This window comes from Diabrotica undecimpunctata, chromosome 1 (assembly GCF_040954645.1).
Source record: "Diabrotica undecimpunctata isolate CICGRU chromosome 1, icDiaUnde3, whole genome shotgun sequence".
Lineage (NCBI taxonomy): Eukaryota > Metazoa > Arthropoda > Insecta > Coleoptera > Chrysomelidae > Diabrotica > Diabrotica undecimpunctata.
Window position 1 is genome coordinate 186,448,304 of NC_092803.1, and position 23,525 is coordinate 186,471,828.

Here is a 23,525-nt window from a genome sequence, read left to right on the forward strand (position 1 = left end):
TAGTCCTAATAACATCGTAGCCATTACTCAACCAAGTAGAGATAAGAAATAATTGGCTCTTTGTTTAATGGCATTGAATATTTTATGGTAATATTGTGTTATTTTGTATCACAAAGATCTAAAAATAATTTAGCTTTTTATAGTAATCACAGCCACAGTATCATTAATATTTCTAATGTTACTAATTTCACCTCTCAATCACTACCGTGTTAACACAGCTCCTTCCGGAACAAACGTAGCGGGCATTTCGATAGTCCGGGAGAACGGTTGAAATATGTTTGGAGAATATTTCGTAAATAAAAAATCTCGGAAGTCTGAAAATCCATTAATGCTTACATATTGAGCACTTAAGTATATTGTAGAGTCTAAAATTGAACAAGCTGGTTAAACGTGAGCTCTACCAAATAGAGTAAGCGTCTACAGATTCCTCACACACTAAATTATGAAACCTGTTTATATGTTTTGACATAACACTACATTTGAAATATTTTTTACCGTATTGCCGCAATATTTTTTTACCGTATTTGTTGGCTAATTGACTTATTACCAAGTAAAGTCAGCTTCATTAAAAGATCAATTAGTGTATTTGTAACATCACCATAACTTTGGATTGTGAAAAAATAGTTTTCAGTACCTAGTATCGGTATTACAGAGTAATGGTTGAAGTAGATGGAGATGCACGAAGAAGAATTAGGGTGAAATGGATAAAGTGGAAGAAAGGGAGTGGTATGTTATGTGACAGAAATATTTCAATGAAATTGAAAGGAAAATGTTTACGAGACTGTTATAAACTAACTATGATGTATGAAAATATATGTTACGGAGTTACAGAAAAAGAATAGAATTAAGGATGAGTATATTGAGGGAAGCCTAGGTGGCACCAATTAATGCAAAAAGAAGAAAACATAAATATGTTAAGATTGTTTTGGCATGTTCAAGGTCAAGACGATAATCACCTTATACGAAGAATTGATAATTTACTAGTTTCTATGAGGAGCAGCAAAAGAAGACCAAACAAGACCTGGATGGGAAGCTTAGACAGGATATGTTAATAAAGGGGTTTGATATTGGTATTACTAAAGATAAAAATTTATGAAAAAATGTAATAGGGAATGCCGACAAGTATAGAGATAAATGCAAAAAATAATGTCGATATTGGTATAAAATTATAAGAAGTTTGTTACTTTTAACTATGTGTAGCAATAACAAAACTAAAAGATGAGGAAATTCTTCTACAACAGAGATATAAGCATACCTCTCCGATTAAGAATGCTAAGGAGCTACGTAGTTAACACGCTATTATACGGTGTAGAGGCCTGAACTCACAAGCAGAACAATATAAAAAATATTGAAAGTTTCGAGATGTGGTGCTACCGTCGAATGCTGAAGATAAGTTGGGTTGAAAGAGTTACAAACTTTGAAGTAATGCGAAGGATAGGAAAAGACCCAGAAATTTTGTCAACGATCAAGCGAAGAAAACTCGAATATTTGGGTCACGTGATGAGAGGACATAAATACGCATTACTTCAAAATATAATGCAAGGAAAAATAGAAGAAAAAAGGAGTCCAGGCCGTAGAAGAATGTCATGGCTGCGTAATTTGAGAGAGTGGTTTGGCTGTACCACTAATGAACTCTTTAGGTCAGCTGTAAACAAGGTCAGGATAGCCTTGATGATTTCCAATCTCCGATAGGAGTGGCACAAGAAGAAGAAGAAAAGATGAACAACAAAAGACATACCAAGAAGAAACTGATAAAGAATTAAAAATGGCAATAAGAAAGAAAATAGGAATGAGGATGGAAGGGAAATAGGAAAAATAATGAAATAGTAATTAAGAAGGAAGGATGAAGAATATAGGTGATACATAGTGCAGAATGTGTATAACGGGTTGCGTTCGGTAACAATGAAGTTAGATATTAACAATATTTGAATTGTCATGTCAATATTTGTTTTATGATTTATGGTTTAAAAAGCAATGAAGTTTGCAAAGCAATAAATTGTCGAGGAAAAATCAGCAATAATGTTTTATTCAGGCAATATTTTGACCACTGTCAGATCTTTATTTAGGGTAAGATATTCTTATAGACCAATTACAGGTTATATAAAATTTCAAAGGATTTTAAAAACTTTGAAAATACTGGGACCGCGATTCCTTATTGTAACTGTACATTTTTGTTATTTAAAAAACGAATAAAAAATAAGTTATCATAAATTCTAAACATAAAAACTGCAGCAAATGTCCCAACAATCCACTATTTTGTGCTAGGCAGTATCACAATCGATTGTAAAATAGTAATCGTAACATTAGCCAAAACGCGTGACTTTATTTTTTCACGATCTTAATTAATTCACATTTTTATTGCTTAAATATGTCTTCGTTATGCACATTCTGCAGTCTATATAATCTAACTTTTACAATTATACTCTGGCAAATGTATTATATTTTTGCAAAAGTATGGAGTGTGTTTAACTCACGAAGCAATTATTACATTTGTTTTTATTACAGATTGTAATCCTCTTACTGAAATTTATCTAAGTGTTGGTACGCCACTGGTAGCAAACAATTACTAATTTCATAAGATCTACCGAGGTAACTTTTTCCGAGCAAATTCCAAAGAAATCGCTGGTATAAATCATTTAAAAGCTGTTTTTGACCATTAAAAACTGGTACCTAGAAAATTCCAGGTTAGCAATCACTCAAAAGGGGGTTTTAGCTACCTAATAGAGATTTCGAAGAAATTTCCTCTGACCCCTGATAGGTGACGCAGTGATAATTTGAAAGTAGTCAGGAAGTCAGTATAAAATTGTATCACAGCATAGCTGGTCGCTTGGTTAGAGTTTTTAACTCTCGCATATTAGTCAGTGTCAGTTTAGTATTCGATCAAAGGGGTCGACGCATTTCTGGTCTAAGAGTTTTAGAGTCTCGCATATTCAGTATACATAGTTATTGTTATATAGTTTATAAAATTAAAGGCTACATGTTTCACAATCGCTCATTATTGATCAAGTATATTAATACTGAAGGAAACATCCTTGGTTCATATGGCAATTTTTTAATTAAGATATTTAAACTGTAACAGTGCTCTCGTGTGGTGTTTCGCGGACTCGTGTAAATTGGACAGTGATCGGCGGTTTAGATATAAAAACTTTGCGCTAAAACTTTGGCTAGATCTTAACTTAGTTGTAGTAACAAAGTTAATTATTAAATTACGTATTATTTAATGTTTGTGTTATTATTTCCCACGTTAGTGGGTGGTTCTTCGACTTGGAATTAATTACACTACTTAGTAAGCTCTAAATGGTAATACGATCGCCATCCCAATTTGTGGAACAAATCTCTTGTTTATTTCTACCACTTTTCAAATTGTTTCTCCTAACTTATGATGTAAAATAATTAAGAAGGCAGGTATTGAATAGTTTAGAATTTCCCATGACATTTTCTATAATAATCAATAAGGTAGTAAAATAAGATTAATAAATAAGGTATCTTTTAAAAAAAAAATTATCCGACAGAAGCATAAACATATATGGTTGAAAGTGGTAAAGTCGAAGACAGTTGGACAAAAATTTAATAAAACATCTTATACTCACCAAAAGAAGTTCTTGATGATAGGATCATAAATAAAAATATATTTTTGCTATGGCAAATTACGAGACGATACGATATCAATTTACTCTTTTTACTGCGAAAAAATCATTATTTTGTTTTAAAATATCTTTATTTTGACGTTCTGATTGATTCCCACTTGGGAAATCATTCTCAAAATACATTGTGAGAACGATTTGTATTTATATGTCATAAATTATAATCATCATTACTCTGGCTTTACAACCCTGCCTGGGTCCTCTTCAAGAATTTCTCTCCAGTTGTCCCTATCCATCGCCTTCCTCCTCCAAGCACGTATTCCCATATTTCTCATATCTTCATTGATGTTATAAAGGAACCTTGTTTTGGGTCTTCCTCTTCTTTTCTGACAAATGGGTCTATCGAGGAGCGTTTTTCTAGCTGGCTCATTTTGTTCCATCCGCATTACATGCTCTATCCACCTCAGACGTCCTGCCCTAATATCTTTTACGATATCTGGATTCTGGTATAATCTAAAGTTCAAAAATGTATCGTCTTCTCCACATTCCATTGTCATTCATTGTTCCGTAGATTCACCTTAGTACTTTTCTTTCGAAACATCCTTATATGTTTTCATTACTTTTTGTTAGAGTCTAGGTCTCCGAATCATATTTTAGGACTGAGCTTATTTTTGTTTTGTAGAGTTTTATTTTTGTATTTTTCGATATAATTGTCGATTTAAGAAGGAGATTGAGCCCAAAATACCATGTGTTGGCCGTGCAAATTCTGAGGTTTATCTCTGTGGTAGTATTGTTAACTTTAAGAATCTTTGGTGGTTCTTCTTTCTTTTCGTCTATTCGCCATACCCCATCTCTTTTGTCTTCCAGATTTTCTTTTTCTTTCTCTGTATAAAGTGCAGGGATAAAGTATTTCACCCATATATTCAATACATCTTTCCTTGTTGATAATAGGTCGTCATTCTGATTTCTGCGGTGACTTGTGGTTGCCTTGAATTCTTTTCTGTTGATGTTAACTTTTTTATAGAGTGCTTTGAGTTTTTTTCTCTTTGTTGAGGTTTTTTGTATATTTAAGTTCCTTATTTAAGTGGTTTCGTTTTTTTTCTTTTGTGTATCCTCTTTTCTTCTCTTCTCTTTATCTGGTAATTTTCTACAGTTGTTCTAGTTTGTCAGGTAAGCATCTTTCTGTAGGCTTTATTTTTTTCTTTTGTTGCATTGCCAACGATTTTTATAGGCACAAATTTCTGTTCCTATTTCATCTTTGGCTGCTGCTTCAATGTCTAGATCAGTCTGGTCTTCTTCATTTACATTTTGATTTCTTAGCCTGTTGGTGATATTTTCCGAGGACCGTTTTGCAATTGTTGCCTCTCCATTTTTTTCTATCCATTTTATTTTCTTTACTGGTGTTTGAAATTCTAGCCCTTAATGTTGAGATCACTAGGCAATAACCCAAGTCTATGTTTGCGCCTCTATAATATGTGTAGTCTATTACGTCTGTTCCATGCGTTAAATCTATTGTGTTCAATATCAATCTGACTTGTTGTTCTTCCATCAGGAGAGATCCAGGTTTTCAAAAGAATCGGACCATGATTTTTATGATCTATAAAAGGTATATGGTGGTTTATCAAAAGCCAAAGAACGGATGTAGAGGAACTAGTAGATTCGAAATACATTGAAAGGCATACATAGATTGACTATCTAATAAAGTGGTAATAAATAACATTAGAACCATAAAGATCAGAAATAACTACAAGCGATGAAGTTACACTTACAATTGAGACACTTTTTTGTAATCAATTCGCCCGTTCTAATCGTCTTGTAATGTGTAGCCGTGAAGTTCTTTTGCACGCGATATTGCAGCAACAATAAGCATCTATTAGGTAGTCATGAAATTCCTGTTTTTTACACCAATTTCTTTCTAGTTTTCGTTGGTATTTTTAGAACTGAAGAGTTTAGTTATTTAGAAAATCTTCACTAGGTTATTTTTAGCCGGACCGGGTAAATGTCTGAATTAAGGAATTTTCATTAAAAAAAGTAAAAACGAAGCTACCTCGAAAATTTTTTGTTAACAAAAAATTACAGTTGATAGATTTGTACGAATATAATTTGAAATACACTTTGAAAAATAGTTTTTTGTGTTGTAAATTTGCTACAAATCGGTTTGGGTTAGAATATTTCTAAACAAAAAAGTTTTATTATTACGTAATAATATTTAAATTTGGTTAAAACAATTCATAAAAAGTGTTTAATTTGTAACAGTTTTTCCTTGATTTGTAGTTTTGTTCCTAACCTTTGGCTTTGTACAGCTAAGACGGTGATTTAGGTATCTGAACCTGATCCTGGCATTTTTCTGTATTCTATTAATACAATATGTCCAAATCTTCACAGTTTCTTAACATATTTGTCGATGTCTGATTTAATAATAAGCCGGTTTATCTGAAACTGCCTCCAACGGGATATAAAAAAATGTCCCAACACAATTTAAAATTTTAAGCAATGTAGTTAACAAAGGTTAAAGGATTCATAAAATAAATATTATATAAACTTGTGTGCGGAATGATAAAATTATAAAGTCATCTTTTTAAAGTGGTAGATCATATTTGGCTGCATCTAAAAAAGTCATAGCTTGAATGTGATACTTTTTCAAATTCTTTACAGAATCTTCTTCTTCTTAGAGTGCCATATCCCTACGGAACGTCGGCGACTACCATGCTTATAATATTTTTATACTAATCTCGGTCTTGCGCTACGTGTAGCAATTGGTCCGCAGTCAAACCTGTCCACTGCCGCAAATTCCTCAACCAAGAGAGTTTCTTCCGTCCTATCCATTTCTTTCCTTCGATTTTACCGTTGAGAATTAGCCGAAGGAACTCATATCTTGGTCCTCTGATTATATGTCCAAGATATTCTAGTTTACGCCTCTTAATAATATTTAATAGAGTTCGTTGATGTCCTATTTTTCGAAGAACTTCTTCGTTTCTAGTTCTGCTAGTCCATGGAATTTTTAGTATCCTTCGATACAACCACATCTCAAACGCCTCGATTTTATTTATGATATCGGCGTTTAAAGTCCAAGTTTCACATCCATACAAAAGTACAGACCACACGTAACATCTTGTAAACTTTTCACGGATTTCCAAATTTAATGAGTTATTGGATAATAGAGGCTTGAATTTTTGAAATGAGTTTCTTGCCTGTTCAATTCTACATCGAATTTCGAAGAATGGATCTAGATTTTGGGTAATCCAACATCCAAGGTATTTAAATCTCTGAACTCTCTGTAGCGGTTGTTGGTTTAATATCAGTTGGGTTGCGCCGATATCCACTTTACTGGTCACCATGTATTTAGTTTTATCGATATTTATCGACAGTCCCCAATTTGTGCATTCCATGTCAACTCTATTGATTAGCTCCTGCATATCGTCGATGTTTTCAGCTAGAATCACAGTATCGTCGGCGTACCGTATATTGTTAATTATTTCTCTTCCTATGATAATTCCTTTTTGATCTTTTAAAGCTTCCCTAAATAGATTCTCAGAATACACGTTAAAGAGGGTGGGAGATAGTATACAGCCTTGTCTTACGCCTCGTTCAATACTGATTGGCTTTGATTCTCTGTTGTTGGTATTAATAATGGCTGTTTGGTTCCAGTAAAGTTTGGCAATAAGTTTGATGTCTTTCTCATCTAGTTGAATGCTCTGCAAGGCGGTAATTAGTCTGGTATGCTGAACGCGATCAGAATATACAGAATATACAGAATAATTTACAGAATAATACCTTGAAAAGTAGAAAATGTAATTTAGTCTTGGGAATTTTAATTTGCTGAATTATTTTGGTTTAAATGATCTTTTCTTTGTTAAACAGATAGTATTGAAATCATAACAAAAAATAGTTGTGAATCAGCACTTCAGTATAGTTTAATGGGGCTAGAACTGAAATTGTCTCAAAGGTAAAATATGTAGGCTTCATCTCTATATTTTTTTATTAAAGGGATTAAAATTAAAGATTTCTATTAATATAGCAATCTAGTTACAGCTCTTTTTGGGTCTTGGCCTGCTTGGCAACTTTCTTCCATTATACCCTGTCGGATACTTTCCTTTCCCACGCCTAATGTTCAATGCTTTTATATACGTTTCAATAAAATCTAGATAAGTGTATAATTGTCAGGAAATATTCATTTGTTGAGCAATGCAATTATTATTTTTATTGAGAAAAATATATTCGGAAATCGTTCTCAAAATACAAAACATTGATAAATTAAAAAAAAATTTGCTTTGTGTTGAAACAAATTTTAAATTTGTGGCTTATTTTTCCAAACCATAATTTGGCAAAATTGTGGTTTATTCCAAATAAAAATAGTAATTTCATTAAGATGATACAAGAAAATAGCTTCAAAACAATATTAAATTTAATGTAGATTAACTTCTTACTTTTACTTTAAGCATGGTAATGTTTAATATTATTTAAAAATATATAGGGGGCACTTTTGAACGTGGGCGTGGGGTGGATTTGAACAAATCAAATTTTCCTCTTATAAACACCGCAATATTTTGCGTTTTCCAAGGTATGTGTTCGATATTTAACCTCGTTATTCTAATCCTAAATTTGTAACTTACATAAATTTAAAATCTGTACTTGCGGGGCACATTTGAACAACAGGAATGGGGGCACTTTTGAACTTTGTTGAAAGGTGACCCATTACTGCAAGCTCCATTGGGAAGAATTAAAATTAACATATACGAAGACGGTTGCGTTTTGATTTAATTTGAGTGTCTTACCACTCCCTAACACGTGTTTTTGAGAGAGAGTCATCAGAGAGAGAATTTGTATTGTAAGAAAACGCAAACCAAACCAAAACGCAACCGTCTTCGTATATTTATCGTTCTTACTCGACGCAATAAGTACAAGAAGATTGTAATTTATATGGGTAAATTTTTTATGCATAGTGGAATATAAATATTTCCAGCATCGCTCTGAATGGCTTGATTAAGCTTGGGTATACAGTTTACTTTAATTGCTATCGACACATTTAACTTCAATTAAAATTAATGTTAAATGTGGATTTTTAGAAACTGAGATGGTTCGTACATACAAAAGAACACGTGCAAAAGTGCCTCCAACTGAAAATGATATTCAAAATGCCATACAAGCAGTGAGTGGAGGGTTGCATAATCCTTCTCACGGCTGCTGCAATCTATGAAATTAAACATACGACACTACTTTATAGAATAAAAAGGAAACAGGAACGAGAAAGGGCAGAACAAAATGATGTAGTTTATCTGTCGAATTATTCAAGTATTCTACTGCTCAAGTTTTTAACAAAACTGAAAAAGACCTTTTAGTTAGTTATATATTAAGATCTTCAAAAATAAATTATGGTTTAACATACACTCAAATCAGAATTTTTGCTTATGATTATAAGTAAATGGAATGCCAATAACATTGCTGGTAGAGACTTTGGCATTGAGGAATCCGAAAACACCAGCCTTAGCCGAGCTACCAGTTTTACAAAAAAAAATTTTTTGACAATTATGAAAGTGCTATTTCAACCCACGATTTCACACCTGACAGGATTTATAACTTAGACGAAACTGGTATCAGCACTATCCTGCAAGCTCCAAATGTTATAATGCAAAAGGGAATCAAACAAATTGGGCAGATAGTTTCAGCAGAGAGAGGCACTCTCTATGCCAGCCTTAAACTATTTATAGTCTTCTTCTTCTTGTGCCACTCCTCTCGGAGATTGTAAATCATCAAGGCTATCCTGATCTTGTTTACAGCTGACCTAAAGAGTTCATTAGTGGGTGTATGGATGGATTACTATTTATAGTAACAATATCGAATTCTACACGTAAATAACAATATAATTAAAGTCGTTCCAATGAACAAATTTCTATGAACTGGTCCTGCATTATTATAAATTCATATATTGTCAGAAAGATTCATAAACATATCAATATTAAACTCTACACACTTGAACTTTACACAACAAATTTAATTAATCGATCATATGAACGGATCTTTATGAACGGATCATTTTAATGAATGATCTGGAAGACCCGGGTCACTGAAACGAACCAGGTCTTCCCATCACTAGCCTACGGATTTTTGCGTTGTCAACGATCATTAAGGCGTAGAACGAGAACTACACCTGAACTGTCAATGAGAAATGTATTTCCCAAAATAACCAAAGTTCAACGTTTACTTGTTATGAACCTTAGTTATTTGAACTATGGATTACCTTGGTTATGAGAAATTAGCCCTTAATCGTATTATTAACCAACGGCGCCGGCGATAACAAAGAGTCACACTACTTCACTAACGTTTATTTGTTTTTTTCATTTACTTTGACTCTGTTTTTCGAAGTGTCAGTGTTAACTTTTTTATTAACTGTTTATTGATGCCCATTTTCTTACGTTTTATATATATATTTTCTTTTTATTCTGTCAAAAGTGTTTTCCCATTATAGACATTTTCTTCAAAAATATCAAATATGGTATTTTGATATAGGCTATTACATATATTTAAGTCTAGGATGCCTTAATAACACCATATGGCGAAACAGAAACGTTAACACTTAAATAAAGTCAAGAATTTATAAAGCCAGTGTAAGACCAACAATGATATATGCCTCAGAAACAAGACCCGACACAGCTACAACGCAAATGCTACTGGAAACGGCAGAGATGAGAGTACTGAGAAGAATTACAGGAAATACCCTGAGATATCGAAAGAAATGTGAAGACATTAAAAGAAAATGTAACGTACAGAGTATACACAAAATAGAAAAAAAGAATGGAATAACCACATAAGCTGAATGGAGGAGACCCATGTCGTTAAAATAGCAAGAGATAAGTCACCAATCTGCAGAAGAAGTATCGGACGACCGAGCAAAAGATGGAGTGACACCTTCCATAGAGGTATTAATCCGTCAATAAACAAACAGAATTGCTAATAAATAGGAAGAAGAAGATATTTAAGTCTTGACTATGATATGGCGCACACAGACATAGATATATAGCCTGTATAAAACTATTATATTTGCATTTTAAAACAATAACAATTAGTATTAGATATAACCAATCGATTTGTTCTGACAGAAATTATCAGCACGAATATTACAACATAAAATCCTAATGTATTATATTGACAGTATTGTGTAAGCTAACACGAAGATTGTAAAATATTTAGCCTAATGGTTTGCATTAAATATTTTTTTAACCTATGATATACTCAAATATTTCAAACGTTTTATAATAATTGAAATAAACGCAACAAAGCCATTTAGAATTTAAAATTGTTTTAAAACGACCTTAACTTTGTTCAATATATGATAATAATAAAAAATAAAAATAAAATAAAAATAAAAACGTTTATTGCCATTATTAGTCTACATTTCAAATTGTTTATATTTCATTTTCTTCTTCACGACGTCCCGCTCTTGCACCGCCTGATATTGGTAATTTTTTCTCTCGGATTCCTGGACTTCTGCTGGTTGCATCCTGGCGTCTTCTTCTCAGAGTCCATAAGGTATTTAAATGGACTACCTAAGCTCTGACGTCACAATGGGCGGGGTTTTTAAAAACCTTTCCAAATATTTCTAATCTGTGTGTATTTGTCCCGTAAGAAGTTGGAAATATTGGTAATTTTTTGAAGAATAAATAAGGACTTTTGGTTATAAACATTCATTCTGTGCGATTGGTATTATTTGTTGTTAGTGAATTTGTGAGGTAAGAATATCAAAGGATTAAGATATTTAGTATAAATGTTCATATTTTAAAGTTATGTCATGGCTTAAATAAAACTTTAATTATGCTTTACTGTATTTCTAGGTATGTTGTTGTTGTTTTTATTATTAGCACTCATTATGGCAATTTGATAGACATAAACTACGAGATAACAAATATCTTTAGTATTTAACAGGATAATTATTAATTATCCTGTTACAGGATATTATAAATTAATCGCAATAAAAAAAGAATAAAACAATAATTTAAATATTTTTCAACTTCATAAATAAATTCAATAATTTATTGATTTATTTTGAAATATTCCTAATAAAAAAATACCTTGAAATACAGTTGAAATACAATAATTCAAGTTTTAATCATACAATAACATAACCTTAAAATATGAACATTCATAGGAAATATCTTAATACTGTAATATTCTTACCTCACAAGTTCACGAACAACAATTATTACCAATCGCACAGAATTAATGTCCATAACCAAAAGTCCTTTTTTAAAAAAAAAGGTTTTTAAAATCTCCGCCTATTATGACGTCAGACTTAGGTAGTCAATTGCAGAAGCATATGGGAGAATTTACTAAAAAGAAATGTGTAAAGCAAAACAAAAAGGACCAAGAAATAGTATTTGAAAGTGAGCTAGATTAATATAGCAAGATGGTTTACCTTACTCTGTTTGCTGGAATCCTGCAAACCTATATCTATAATTTGTAATTTTTCTTACACGTTGTTTAAAGATTAAAACCCTTGATATATCTACGATTCCGATTAATTTTTATTATTCCCATCAACATCTAAAAGTCCAGCTTCAATTAATTCAAACAGCTTTTTTCGAGTATCCAAAAGGAGATAGGAGTTTTGGTGAGGACGTGAAATTGAGATTCGTTTTGGAAGCAGATCCAAGTAGTATTTGAGAAGCTTAGCAAAGCTTAGCTTAGCCTAAGGAATAATAAATATACTATTTACCTGAAATATACTACTACTATCGGTTTACAACGTTCTCCGACGCCTTCCGAGTCCTAACCGCCATTCTTCTCTATTTAACCATAGACCTGGAGGGATTTCTCTTTCCTCTAGTTCTTTTTCAATTCCCTCTCTCCAGCTTCTTCTCGGCCTTCCTCTTTTCCTTCTCCCTTGTGGTATCCACGTCAAAATCTGTTTCGGAATCCTGTCATCTGGCATTCTCTGTACATGGCCGTACCATATTAACTGTTTTGTTTTTATGTCATCAACTATTGTATGCTTGACTCCCATCATTTCTCGTATTCTCTCATTTGGTATCCGATTTCTTCTTGATTTGGCTGCTGTTCTCCAGAAGTCCATTTCTGTTGCTAGTAACAGTTTCTCTGTTCTTTGTTTCATTGGCCAAACTGCTTCACTGCCATATGTGATTACACTTTTATGTATGATGTTGTATATGAGTTGTTTGTTGGTTTTAGATATTGTTTGGTCCCACAGAATGCCGTTCATCATGGATATGGCTTTTCTACCCTGTATGTTTCTGTCTTTTATAGCAGCATCGAGTGTTCCATCTTGAGTTATCTTTTTACCCAGGTACTTGTATTCATCACAGTGTCTAATTTCTACCCCATCGTCTAATATAATGGACTGCTTTGTCCCTCGAATACACATGGTTTCAGTTTTCTTAATATTGACTTCGAGACCCCATTTGTTATATTCTTCTATTAGCTTCCGAGTCATGTAACTCAAGTCGTCATGATCCTGAGCAATCAGTATTTGGTCATCAGCGAAACATAAGGTATACAGTGTAGTCTCGTCATTGAGAGGGATTCCCATGCCATTACATTTTCTTTTCCACAGCTTGAGTGCTTGTTCCAGAAAAATTTTGAAAAGGGTAGGCGAAATACAGCAACCCTGCTTTCGTGACCTTAAATCCCTCAGATATCCTTGATCCAGTTTTAATTTTTGCAGTCGTTCCATTATACAGACTTTGGACTGCTTTGGTACAGTCATACATATATTTACCTGAAATATATGTATGACAAACTACTAAAAATTATGTACTATTTAGGATGTCGTAAGCAAAAGAGTTAAGTGTAAATATAAAATTAATACAATTTAATAAACGACTTTTTTATTACTTGTCTCAGATAAATGGTGAACGGGTACCAGCAGACGTTTATCAAGACTTCAGAGAAGCGGTTATCCGAATTCTAGGAATGCAAGATAATCCGCCAGTATTCGCTAATGGAAAAGTTGCCCCCGTCCCTGACGATGTAGTTTCGACTGAACTTCCACTTGTGGTAAGTACCTATAATACAAGTTGAGTAGTTGAGTACAATTTATGAAGCTTAGTCTTTCGTAAAATCCGCATTTATTCAAAATACAGTTCAGTTCTAAACCAAGATATAATACGAATACTAATTAATTGAATTTACCCTATTTTGTTTGCCTAATATTTACAGTCTTCGATTTTTTTGTAGTTATAAAATATGTATCCTTTTTACCGTACATTCTTTAAAAATTAATTTACTGGATGACCCTAACCTTGCGTGCCGTGACATAGCATAAAGGGTACTTTATTCAATATCAAAATGTCAAAAAACATTCAACTAGCCAGCACAGCATTATTTTTGATCGTCGATAATCATCACGATAAATCGTCGAATGCTAACGTAAACATAGGCGGGGACAATGGAGGGAAAGGAGTATTTATTTACTTTATCATTTTTTATTTATTTGTACCAAATATAAATAAAACATTAGTATAAAAAGTAATATATACAGGAAAATACTTTAGGCAGCAAAAGCAGGTGCGCCGGCGTTTAGAAAACATCGTAGGTCCTAGCATTTTGTTATAAGACCGTATAATAATCTGATATTAATTGTAACAGCCTCTGATTTTCTGAGTCATCTTCTTCTTTTTCTTCTCCTTTAGCTGTTCTCTTTTCATAACCATCGTGTCTTTTTCATTTATACATTTCTCTCTTAAGTCCTCTGCCACACAGTTCTTCCATCTTTTTCTCGATTTTCATTAGCTCTCTCCTTCATTCCACACCGTCCTCATCTTTACGTCTGACATGATCAAACCATTGTTGTCTTTCTAATCCTAATCCTAATTACGTTATTCTTGATCTGGCCCCTTCTAGTCTCACTGAACATCCACCGTAACATTTTTATTTCAGATATCTCCATCTTCTTTTCCTGAACCCGCTTTGCAGGCCACACTCACCAACGTTTATTAACTCAGGTCTCACCACACTATTGTATATCATTTATTTGAGTCTTTCACCGATTTTTCGATCACAGAGAAACCTCCCTATTCACTTCCAGTTAAACCAACCAGTCTGTATCCTGTGGAAACTTTCTCGATGTAGTGTTTCATTCTCCGTTATGTTGGAGCCAAGGTATTTAAATTCTCTTACTCCTATTCCTAGTCTACAATCCATGGTACTTAATCGTCCTCATCCAAGATATTTAAATTCTCTTAGTCGCCAAATCCCATTCCACTTTAAAATCAATCACACTAAATTCCTTTATTAGTTCTGATTCCCATCCTTCATCTTCCATAAACTTTTTTAAACTCTTTCCATTCTCGTTTTTTCTCTGCCAATATGTCCATTCAAATCACCTCCAATAAAATACTATTCGTACAGAAATTTCGAGAATCTCACAATTAAGGGCACTCCAAAATTCTGCCTTTTCCCGTTCTACACATACTACCTGTGAGGCGTAGGCACATATGATGTTCACATCGCCTGTATTCATTTGGACCCTGATTATTATATCTTCTTCTTTTGGTTACCCTTGTTAGATGTTCCTTCCACTCGTTGTTTAAAATAATATCTACTTCATTTTTGCCGTAACTGTTCGCACTACTGTATGTTGCCTTCGCAACCAGTTTCTTCAACACAAAGTACACCAATCTTTCGCTGCATGAAATCGACCAGCTTTTTTCCTTTAGCTTTTATACTTCCGATGTTGAGTGCTGCAATCTCCATTGACTAGCTTCTTTTGTTCTTCCCGTCCTCTAAGAACTAACCCTAGCTCACCTTTCAGTAACTGCAGGTCGCTTACGGGGAACGTCCTAGCCGCTGAACTGATTTCCGTATTCCTTCTTTTAGGATTTCAGCAAAATTTTTACTGCCGGATGTCCTCTCTGACACAAACCATCCAAATTGAGCTACTGAATTGACCCAGTCACTACCAGAGGCGGAGCCTCTGAACTTCTGAGTGATACTATTATAATAAAGCTCGAAAATACCTTAATGGATGGTCTAATACATATCAGCTATGTCAAATATAAGGAGCAGAGTTGAATTGGCCTACGAGGTTATTCATCTAACCTGACATCCAATGCATGGAAGAATGAAGAGTATACAGGATGGCTAAACGGCTCACGTGAAGCAAGAGTCTGACGGAATGGCATGGATTATGTTGAAGAGATTCTAGAGTTTTTGGTTATTCGAATAACCAAACCTTTAAAAACCGAATAAGAACGACTTTAACGGAGTTAAATTGCACGATTACGGTGTCTAGTTCATATCACCTCTACATGAAATGACTATGCCCACAAATCGCTCGTACACAATGTCCAATGTAGTAGGAGTAGTATGGCACATATTATGTTAAAACCATATATCTTTGGTGTCTATTTCATCATCATCATCGAACTATCCGTATATATGGACCCACATAGCTCACCTTTGAAGGTGATGTCCTGGTCAATGTCGTTTTCAAATAAATATGGACCGTTGACGCCATCAGCCTAAAATCTACACCATACAGTGAGTTTTTTAGACGTCACCGGATAATCTTGTATCTTAATTGAATTATTATCATCCCAAATTTAACAGCGAATACACATTATTGTCTATAGTCGTTTAGCTCCTGGATCCGGTGAATTCTGTACCCGTGCACGCTCAAGTCACGACGCATAATTCTTCAAGGTACTTCAGTTGAGCGACGTGAAATTAACTGCATCGAATTCTTGTGCACAATCTTATGGACATCGTCTATGTTTTCGGCAGATCTTCCGATTCGTTGACTTGCGGATTTTGATTGATTGTCTACTGAATAGACGGACTTAAATTTATCTACCACACTGCGAATAGTCTTCTTGGTAGGAGAATTACGGCTACCGTAAAATCGGCGGAGTTTGACGAAATAAACTGAATAACTGACGACCAATTTAAGAGAAGTAGTTTCAGTAATGTGGCTACTACTAACTGTGACAGATCGAAAATTCCTAAGTGGTCTAACTAAATGTAGGTATTAAAAAATAGAGGTGATAAAATACACTCATGTTTCACTCTATGTCATATAGCCACTGCTTTTATCGTGTTCTGACCAATTCGTATGTTTGCACATTGATGCCAATCAAAATGATAATATTCCCTTTTTGGCATTATTTACAAGCAGCGGTAATAATTATCATGATAAAGACGGAAATTTTGATGCTCTGGAATATTGCGAGCCAAGTGAACAACTACATTACCGGATGCTACTGATTTGCTATTCAAAATTATACGAATATCCGAAAATTTCTGCCAGCACAAACAATTTGAATCCCCATCTATGCGGTTTTTTGGCAAGTATTGTTTAATATAATGACTAATTTTGGTGAAACACATTTGCTCATCAATGCTTAGATGTTGTTCAAGTGTTACACTGGAAACATTTTTGTTAATTGTGTTAGCTAGTGGCCTTATCTTGTAAAGTTTGTCATGTCCAGGTTCAGAAAACGTATAAGGTTGTTATCATTAAAGTGTATGCATTGCCTAATTTTTTCGAATCTATTTAGAGACATAGTCTTTTTTACTGGTTCAAATGTAAGCTTCTTACTTCAGAAGAAGCGTACATTAGGCCTATCGACCAATGGCATATATATAATTATATCAATGAACTGTCCAATGTCAACAGAAGTAAACAATTCGTTTCTTTCTATTTGGTTTGTTAGGCATACAACTTTGTTTCATTGGTAATGCGCAACAGCAACTCGTCCGTAAATAAGTAAGTAAAAAATTGATGCAGCGTTTCTAATTCCATCACTTGTTGATTCAGAGTTGTGTTTCCATAAAAGTGGAATTGATCATTATTGAGACAAAATCCTTTCTTCTTCCAAGTGATGTGTTCTGTAGTAGTCTTCTTTTTATATATTTTAGATTCTTTTTTATTTGCTCCTTTAGAAACCTTTTTATTTGCGTTTTCCGTTGGTTTTTTTTAGTTACTCGTAGATGACAAGCTTTCATTCTCTTGGATGATTTGCTTACTTTCTAGCCATATTTTCTGTTGTGTCTATCTCCTCTGCCATATTTTTAGCCCCATTGCACGTTTCTTCATCAGATTCGTCGCCACAGATAGGTTTAAATTTAGGGTATGCAATAATATCTGTGTCGGAGAAATCACTTTCATATTTACTGCTGAGGCCAGTAAAATTTGCCCAATATTCCTGCAAATCCTTTTCCGAAAAATAATTCTGACGATGCATTTTGTATCAGAATGTAAATATTCTGTGTCAGGGATTCTTGAGTGCACACTGTAGCAAAACGGCAACAAAGCATGTTTTCCATTTTTCTAATAAATGCCGTAAATACTAAAAGCAAGCATAATAAAAATAAGAACTATACCTTACCTACTATCTAGAATATTTTTTCAGTAATAAATCACTAATATTCTAACTAGATACGACTCTTAAACTTCATCAAATAATACACGACGTTACAGGTTAGCTGTGAAACAATTCAATGGATAGAAGTGCGAGCTTATGCCATCTGTGCCAAAAGTGCCGAACTATTTTATATTTACACTATGTAGACTACAGGCAACGCCATTCAGTTACTTTAAATTAGAATCAGAATAGACATTTCATTCAATCGTTTACCTATGTTGCCGAACGGCAACACGATTCATTTAACGGTTAAACGTGTCATAATTTTTCTGCAATTCTTCTGTTTTAAGATATTTGCCAATTTGCGAAAAAGGGCGTTTGTAATAATTAAGCAACAAATTAACAAAAATACCTTTACAAACTTTTAGTTTAAAGGATTTAAATGCTTTTTTATTAAAATTGTGTCACTTTTCCATATAATTTACCAGTCTCTATCTTTAGTATTTAAAATGACAACGATCTTACATTGTTTATATATTGTTTATAAGTAAAAAAATGACGTTTAAAATTTGGCATATAAATTTATCAAAAGTAGTTGTTAGATATCTGTATCAACGAGTGTTATAGGAAAATCGTTAGTTCCCTAGTATATAGTATAAAACTGATTGCGTCTTTTTAAGTTATATTTTTTAATATTTTTTACATATAAACATTAAAGAAAACAGTGCAACGATCTTATACTAAAATTGATTTTTTTAATTTTTATCTTTAAAAATTCTAAGCAGAGTCAAAATGCCCACCTACTTCTTAATTTGGCAGTCGAAATGTGAATATAGATTTGTTTAACATAATACACGCTCCAGCCTATGAATATTTATGATCACAAGAACGACGTGAAAACAACACAAGCGCAACCACCTGGTCTATCGATTACTCTGTAGGCGTATCAACTATATTGTCAGTACAAATAAATAATTACAAAACACTTGTATGTGTATTAAAAGTAAACACGAAACGCATATTATTATTATTTCGTATCAAGACATTCTATGTGGATGTACTACACCTAATTATTTTTTATTTTATAGTCATTACTTAGAGTAGAACAAGGTATAAACACAAAAGGTGACGATATATTATGTCAATATTTATTTTGATTACTACCACTGTTTTGAGTAAAAAGTTTACTATAGAAATTACATTACAAGGTATTAGAACATCGCCATAAAAACAAAAGCCTCGAAGATCTAATAAATTACAAATAATTTTAAACCAAAGCCAAATACGGATTAAAGCAGAGGAAAATATCATTCTGGCAGAATTATATACTATTATAATTTATTATGTATACGATGTCCGGTTTATAGCGTTGTGTGCCGTCCAGTGCCAAGTGTTCATTCACTGCTTTCGATCTAGTTTCCTGGTCTCTTTGACATTACCTTCTGGACTCCTCCAATCCATGTTGTTTTTGGTTTTCTTCGTTTATTTTTTCGCTCAGTTGGCTGCCAATCCAATATTATCTTCGGTAGGTGATGTCCTCTGTACATGTCCGTATCAAAAAGCTGTTGTTGCTGTATTTCTTCGATGATGGTGGTTGTTCTGTCCATGATTGGTCTTTCTTTCATTTGTTACTTGTATCATTCTCATATGCCTACTGATCTGCGCCGAAAATCCATTTCCAGAACAAGCATTTTTTTTGTTTCGTTCTCTTAGTGAGTTGCCAGGTTTCGCATCCATAAAGTACAAAATTTTTAAAAATGCTGTTATATAGCTGTATCTTTTTCTGTTTGGAAATAGTTTTTGATTAGGGTAGTGAGTTTAGTGCGCCTATTATTTGTTTCCTTTATATAATTCGTTTCTTGATTTCTGTTTCAGTCTGTCCGGTCTCTTTCCATCTTTGTCCCCAAATACATGCATTCGGAACATAACGAAATTACATTTTCATCTTCTAAGTTTACTTACTCGTATTCAGCTCTTCATATTCACATGTATTTCGTGTTTCTTGACTTAATATTTGGTTCCCATCGCTCACATTCCTGTATTAATCGCTTTGTCATAAATTGCAGATCATCCTAGTCTTGTGCGATGACTAAATCCTTTATTAATCCTAAAATTCTCGGAGAACTGGCTGTTAATTTTTATTTTTGATCAAAGACGGTTGTAAAATCGTTCTATTGCTTTTACAAGTGCAATATTAATAGTTGAGCTTTCCAGTATTTGCCATAGTCTACATCAGGATATTGTATCATAAGTTTTCGTCAAGTTCACAAATATTATATGAGTTGGTATATCTTTAACCATTCTATTTTCATTTAGTTGTGTTAAAGAGTAGATATGGTCGATGCAAGATCTTCCAGTTGGAAATCCTACTTCTGTTCCAGGTTAAGTGGTTCATATTCGTTTTTGACTAGGGTTTTCATACAATCTACTGAGATTGCTGGTAACTGAGATGCAGCGGTAGTTTTTGCAGTCTGCCTGATTCCTTTTTTATAGATCGGTGTAATCCATCCTTCTTTCTATCTTCCACGTATATTATCTCTGTTTAGATATCTATTAAAAAGTTCTGTCAGCATATTACCAAGTGTTGCATTTATCAAAAGTTCAGCGGGGATTCCTTCTGGTCCATAAGTTTTTTTTATTTCTCATAGATTTTTGTAAGTTTGGCTAGGTCGTCCCTGATATTTATTTCTGGTCCATGAAGTAGGTCTTTTGCGTAGTGACTTTTAAATACATCAATGTTGATGATTTGTATCTTTTTTGTATTTCTGTCATTTCTTCTTAGGTTTCGTATGACTCTTCAAGCTTTCACCTACACATAATTTCACTTCCTCGTATTTACGTTACCGAAACATAATTTACTCAAAAATGGGAGAATTATGTAATATTGTTTGTAATAAATCAATACAAATCAATACAAAATTGTAATAAAATCAATTGCTTAATTTAAAATTGCATAGATATTACGATATATGAATAAATTCTCAAAACCTTTTCCGGCCATTTCGAACAGAAGTTGAGAAATATAAGTAGATATAATATGAGAATGTCAGATCAAAGATGGCGGACACCTGGGTAGTTAGGTATGTGACGTTGAGGCCGTAGAAGAAGCTTCTGGGAATATAAGGGATGATAAATAAGAAGTATAAGTGTAGAAGAAAGCCTTCCCTAGCATCAGAGGAGTCTTTTAGGGGTGAAAATGGCAAAGAGTAGAAAAATACGTGTTCGTCGAAATGAATAAAAAATTTTCAATCACTTTGATGGAAGATTTGGATGACTAGGTGGCGTTGTGCACATATCCACACAATCTCACCTCTCTGACGTCAGGCGAGGCTTTCTTGTAAAACAACGCCAGCTAGCCATATTTCGTTACCATATTTTGTTACCAAATATCCACATAACGCCTTACTGGTAGCTTTTTACTTATTTTTTTTTTCATTTTAACGAACACTGTAACCCCACTGACGTTAGGAAGGTTTTCTTGTACATCTACAAAGGCCACAACGCAATATACTTATAATACTTATGTCAAATTAGCCAACTATGCCACCATAATCTGACAGACCCATCTCACTCACATGCAATATGTGTAAACAAATGGAAAAATGATTAACAAACGTCTTTTATGATAATTTGAATTTACTAATGTTTGTATTTTGAGAACGATTTCCGAAGTGGAAATTGAAACGTCAATAAACGTATTTTAACCTTTAATTGTGGCTTATTCCCATTTAAATATAAATTAATTTAAAATGCCACAAGAAAATAGCTTCAGAACAATATTAAGAAACACAAAATTGCTCCAAAGATACAATCGGGCTAGCACAAGGAATGCTTTACAAAAGGTACTCGTGTATTTATCCAAAACAACATTTAAAATGCATTTATTTATAGCAAACACGATCTCTTTTAACAATTATCTTCGTTACTGAAGATGCATTCGACACCCTATCTACCTCATCCTTACTGACAACATATACATTAGTATAAAAAACTTTGTAATATCTAGAACATTTAGTGTTTTCGTTAATCACTTTCTGTCTTCTTCACAAACGAAATATGAAGGAATTTAAAAAAAAAATATATATATATATATATATATATATATATATATATATATATATATATATATATATATATATATATATATATATATATATATGAAGAAGTTCTGCAAGGTTTAGTTTGAAGTATATTCTTTCTCATTCTTATTATTACCAAATTAACAAACAGTGTATTTCCATTGTAAATCTAAGAGAGGTACTAGTAAATTTCTCCAATCAGCCGTAAATGATTTAAAAAAAAATATCTCTGGGACTTAACTTCTCATACAGTTATTTAATTTAGCAGAACCGTTCATTTTTTTAATTCTGAAATCACTGTCAACAACTTTATACTCCAAGTTGTTAATTGCAAAATCTTAAAGCTATATTTAATTCAAGAATTAACTTGACAACAACACATTCAGAAATCCAAAGAAATATGTATAAGAAAAGTTTCTTAAAACAATTTCATATTATTATTGGGGTACGAAGGAAACCAATCGACTGAAAATTTATAGATCCATCCGTTTCAAACTCAACTGGTGATGTTCCATCTATATGTCTCCAACTAAAGCCAATCTGAATTTACTAAGCACAGTACATAACAGGGCTATTCGCCTATGCCTTGGGCCATTCCGGTCTAGCAATCCCAAAAGTATTATCTGTAAAGCTAACGAATCTCCTTTAATGCTCAAGGCTTGGACACACCTTTTATGCAGCCTTCCAATTCAACTTCGATCGTACAGCCGGACAACTGTATGACTAGGGAATTGACTGTGTTTTTTAAATGCCACAGACGACACATATCCGTGGCTTGAACAATCCTACTCCCAGCCGTCTCCATTGATGTCTCCGATCTTCTTCTTCTTATAGTGCCGTGCACCTATAGTGCGTTGGCGAATTATCTTATGGCCAGACGTCTGTCTTTTGCGGGATGCAAACGACATTTGTTTGCGACCTACTCCTCCCTTGCCTTCAATCTTTCCCTGGATGATTACTTAAGGGATTGCGAATTTTTTTCCTCTCAGAATATGGCCGAGGTATCCAATTTTTCGTACCTTGATCAAATTGAGTAGTTCTCTCTAAGTATTTGCCTTTCTTAAGACTTACTCGTTTCTCACCCTGTCCATGGTATGCGGAACATTCTTCGTAACGTCCACATTTCAAAGGCCTCCAACTTATTAATGGAAGGTACTTTTAACGTCCATGTTTCCATGCCGTATAACAATATGGACCATACATAGCATTTAACCATCCTGTAGCGGAGATTGAAGGAAAGATTGTCTCCGATTATACATCCACATTGCAGACTATTCGTATTCTTGTAGTTTGGTGTTCAAATTATGCACGGTCTTTAGAAACCGTGCATTTCACGTTTTCTTAAAACTGAAATTATGGTACCATGAAAATAAATTCATTTTTTTACTTCTATTTTTTTTATTGACTGTACCTTAAATTTTTAAAATTAGTGTATTCAAATGTAATAGAAAAAGATTGTATATAGAAGCAACCTTTAAATTAAAAAACTTTAAAAACTAATTGTATTAAAGAAAAAAACAAAATTTTCGTTTCCATAATTAAAATGA

The 23,525-nt window shown here is 33.3% G+C and overlaps 1 protein-coding gene across 1 annotated transcript in view; it reads left to right on the forward strand.

The window, feature by feature from the left end:
* The window catches only part of LOC140441718 (uncharacterized), a 115,101-nt gene that overhangs the window by 74,941 nt on the left and 16,635 nt on the right, over window positions 1–23,525 (forward strand). The window contains exon 6 of the mRNA XM_072532604.1: window positions 13,440–13,592. Coding sequence (XP_072388705.1) covers window positions 13,440–13,592 — 153 coding nt within the window. The remainder of the gene's footprint in view (window positions 1–13,439; window positions 13,593–23,525) is intronic.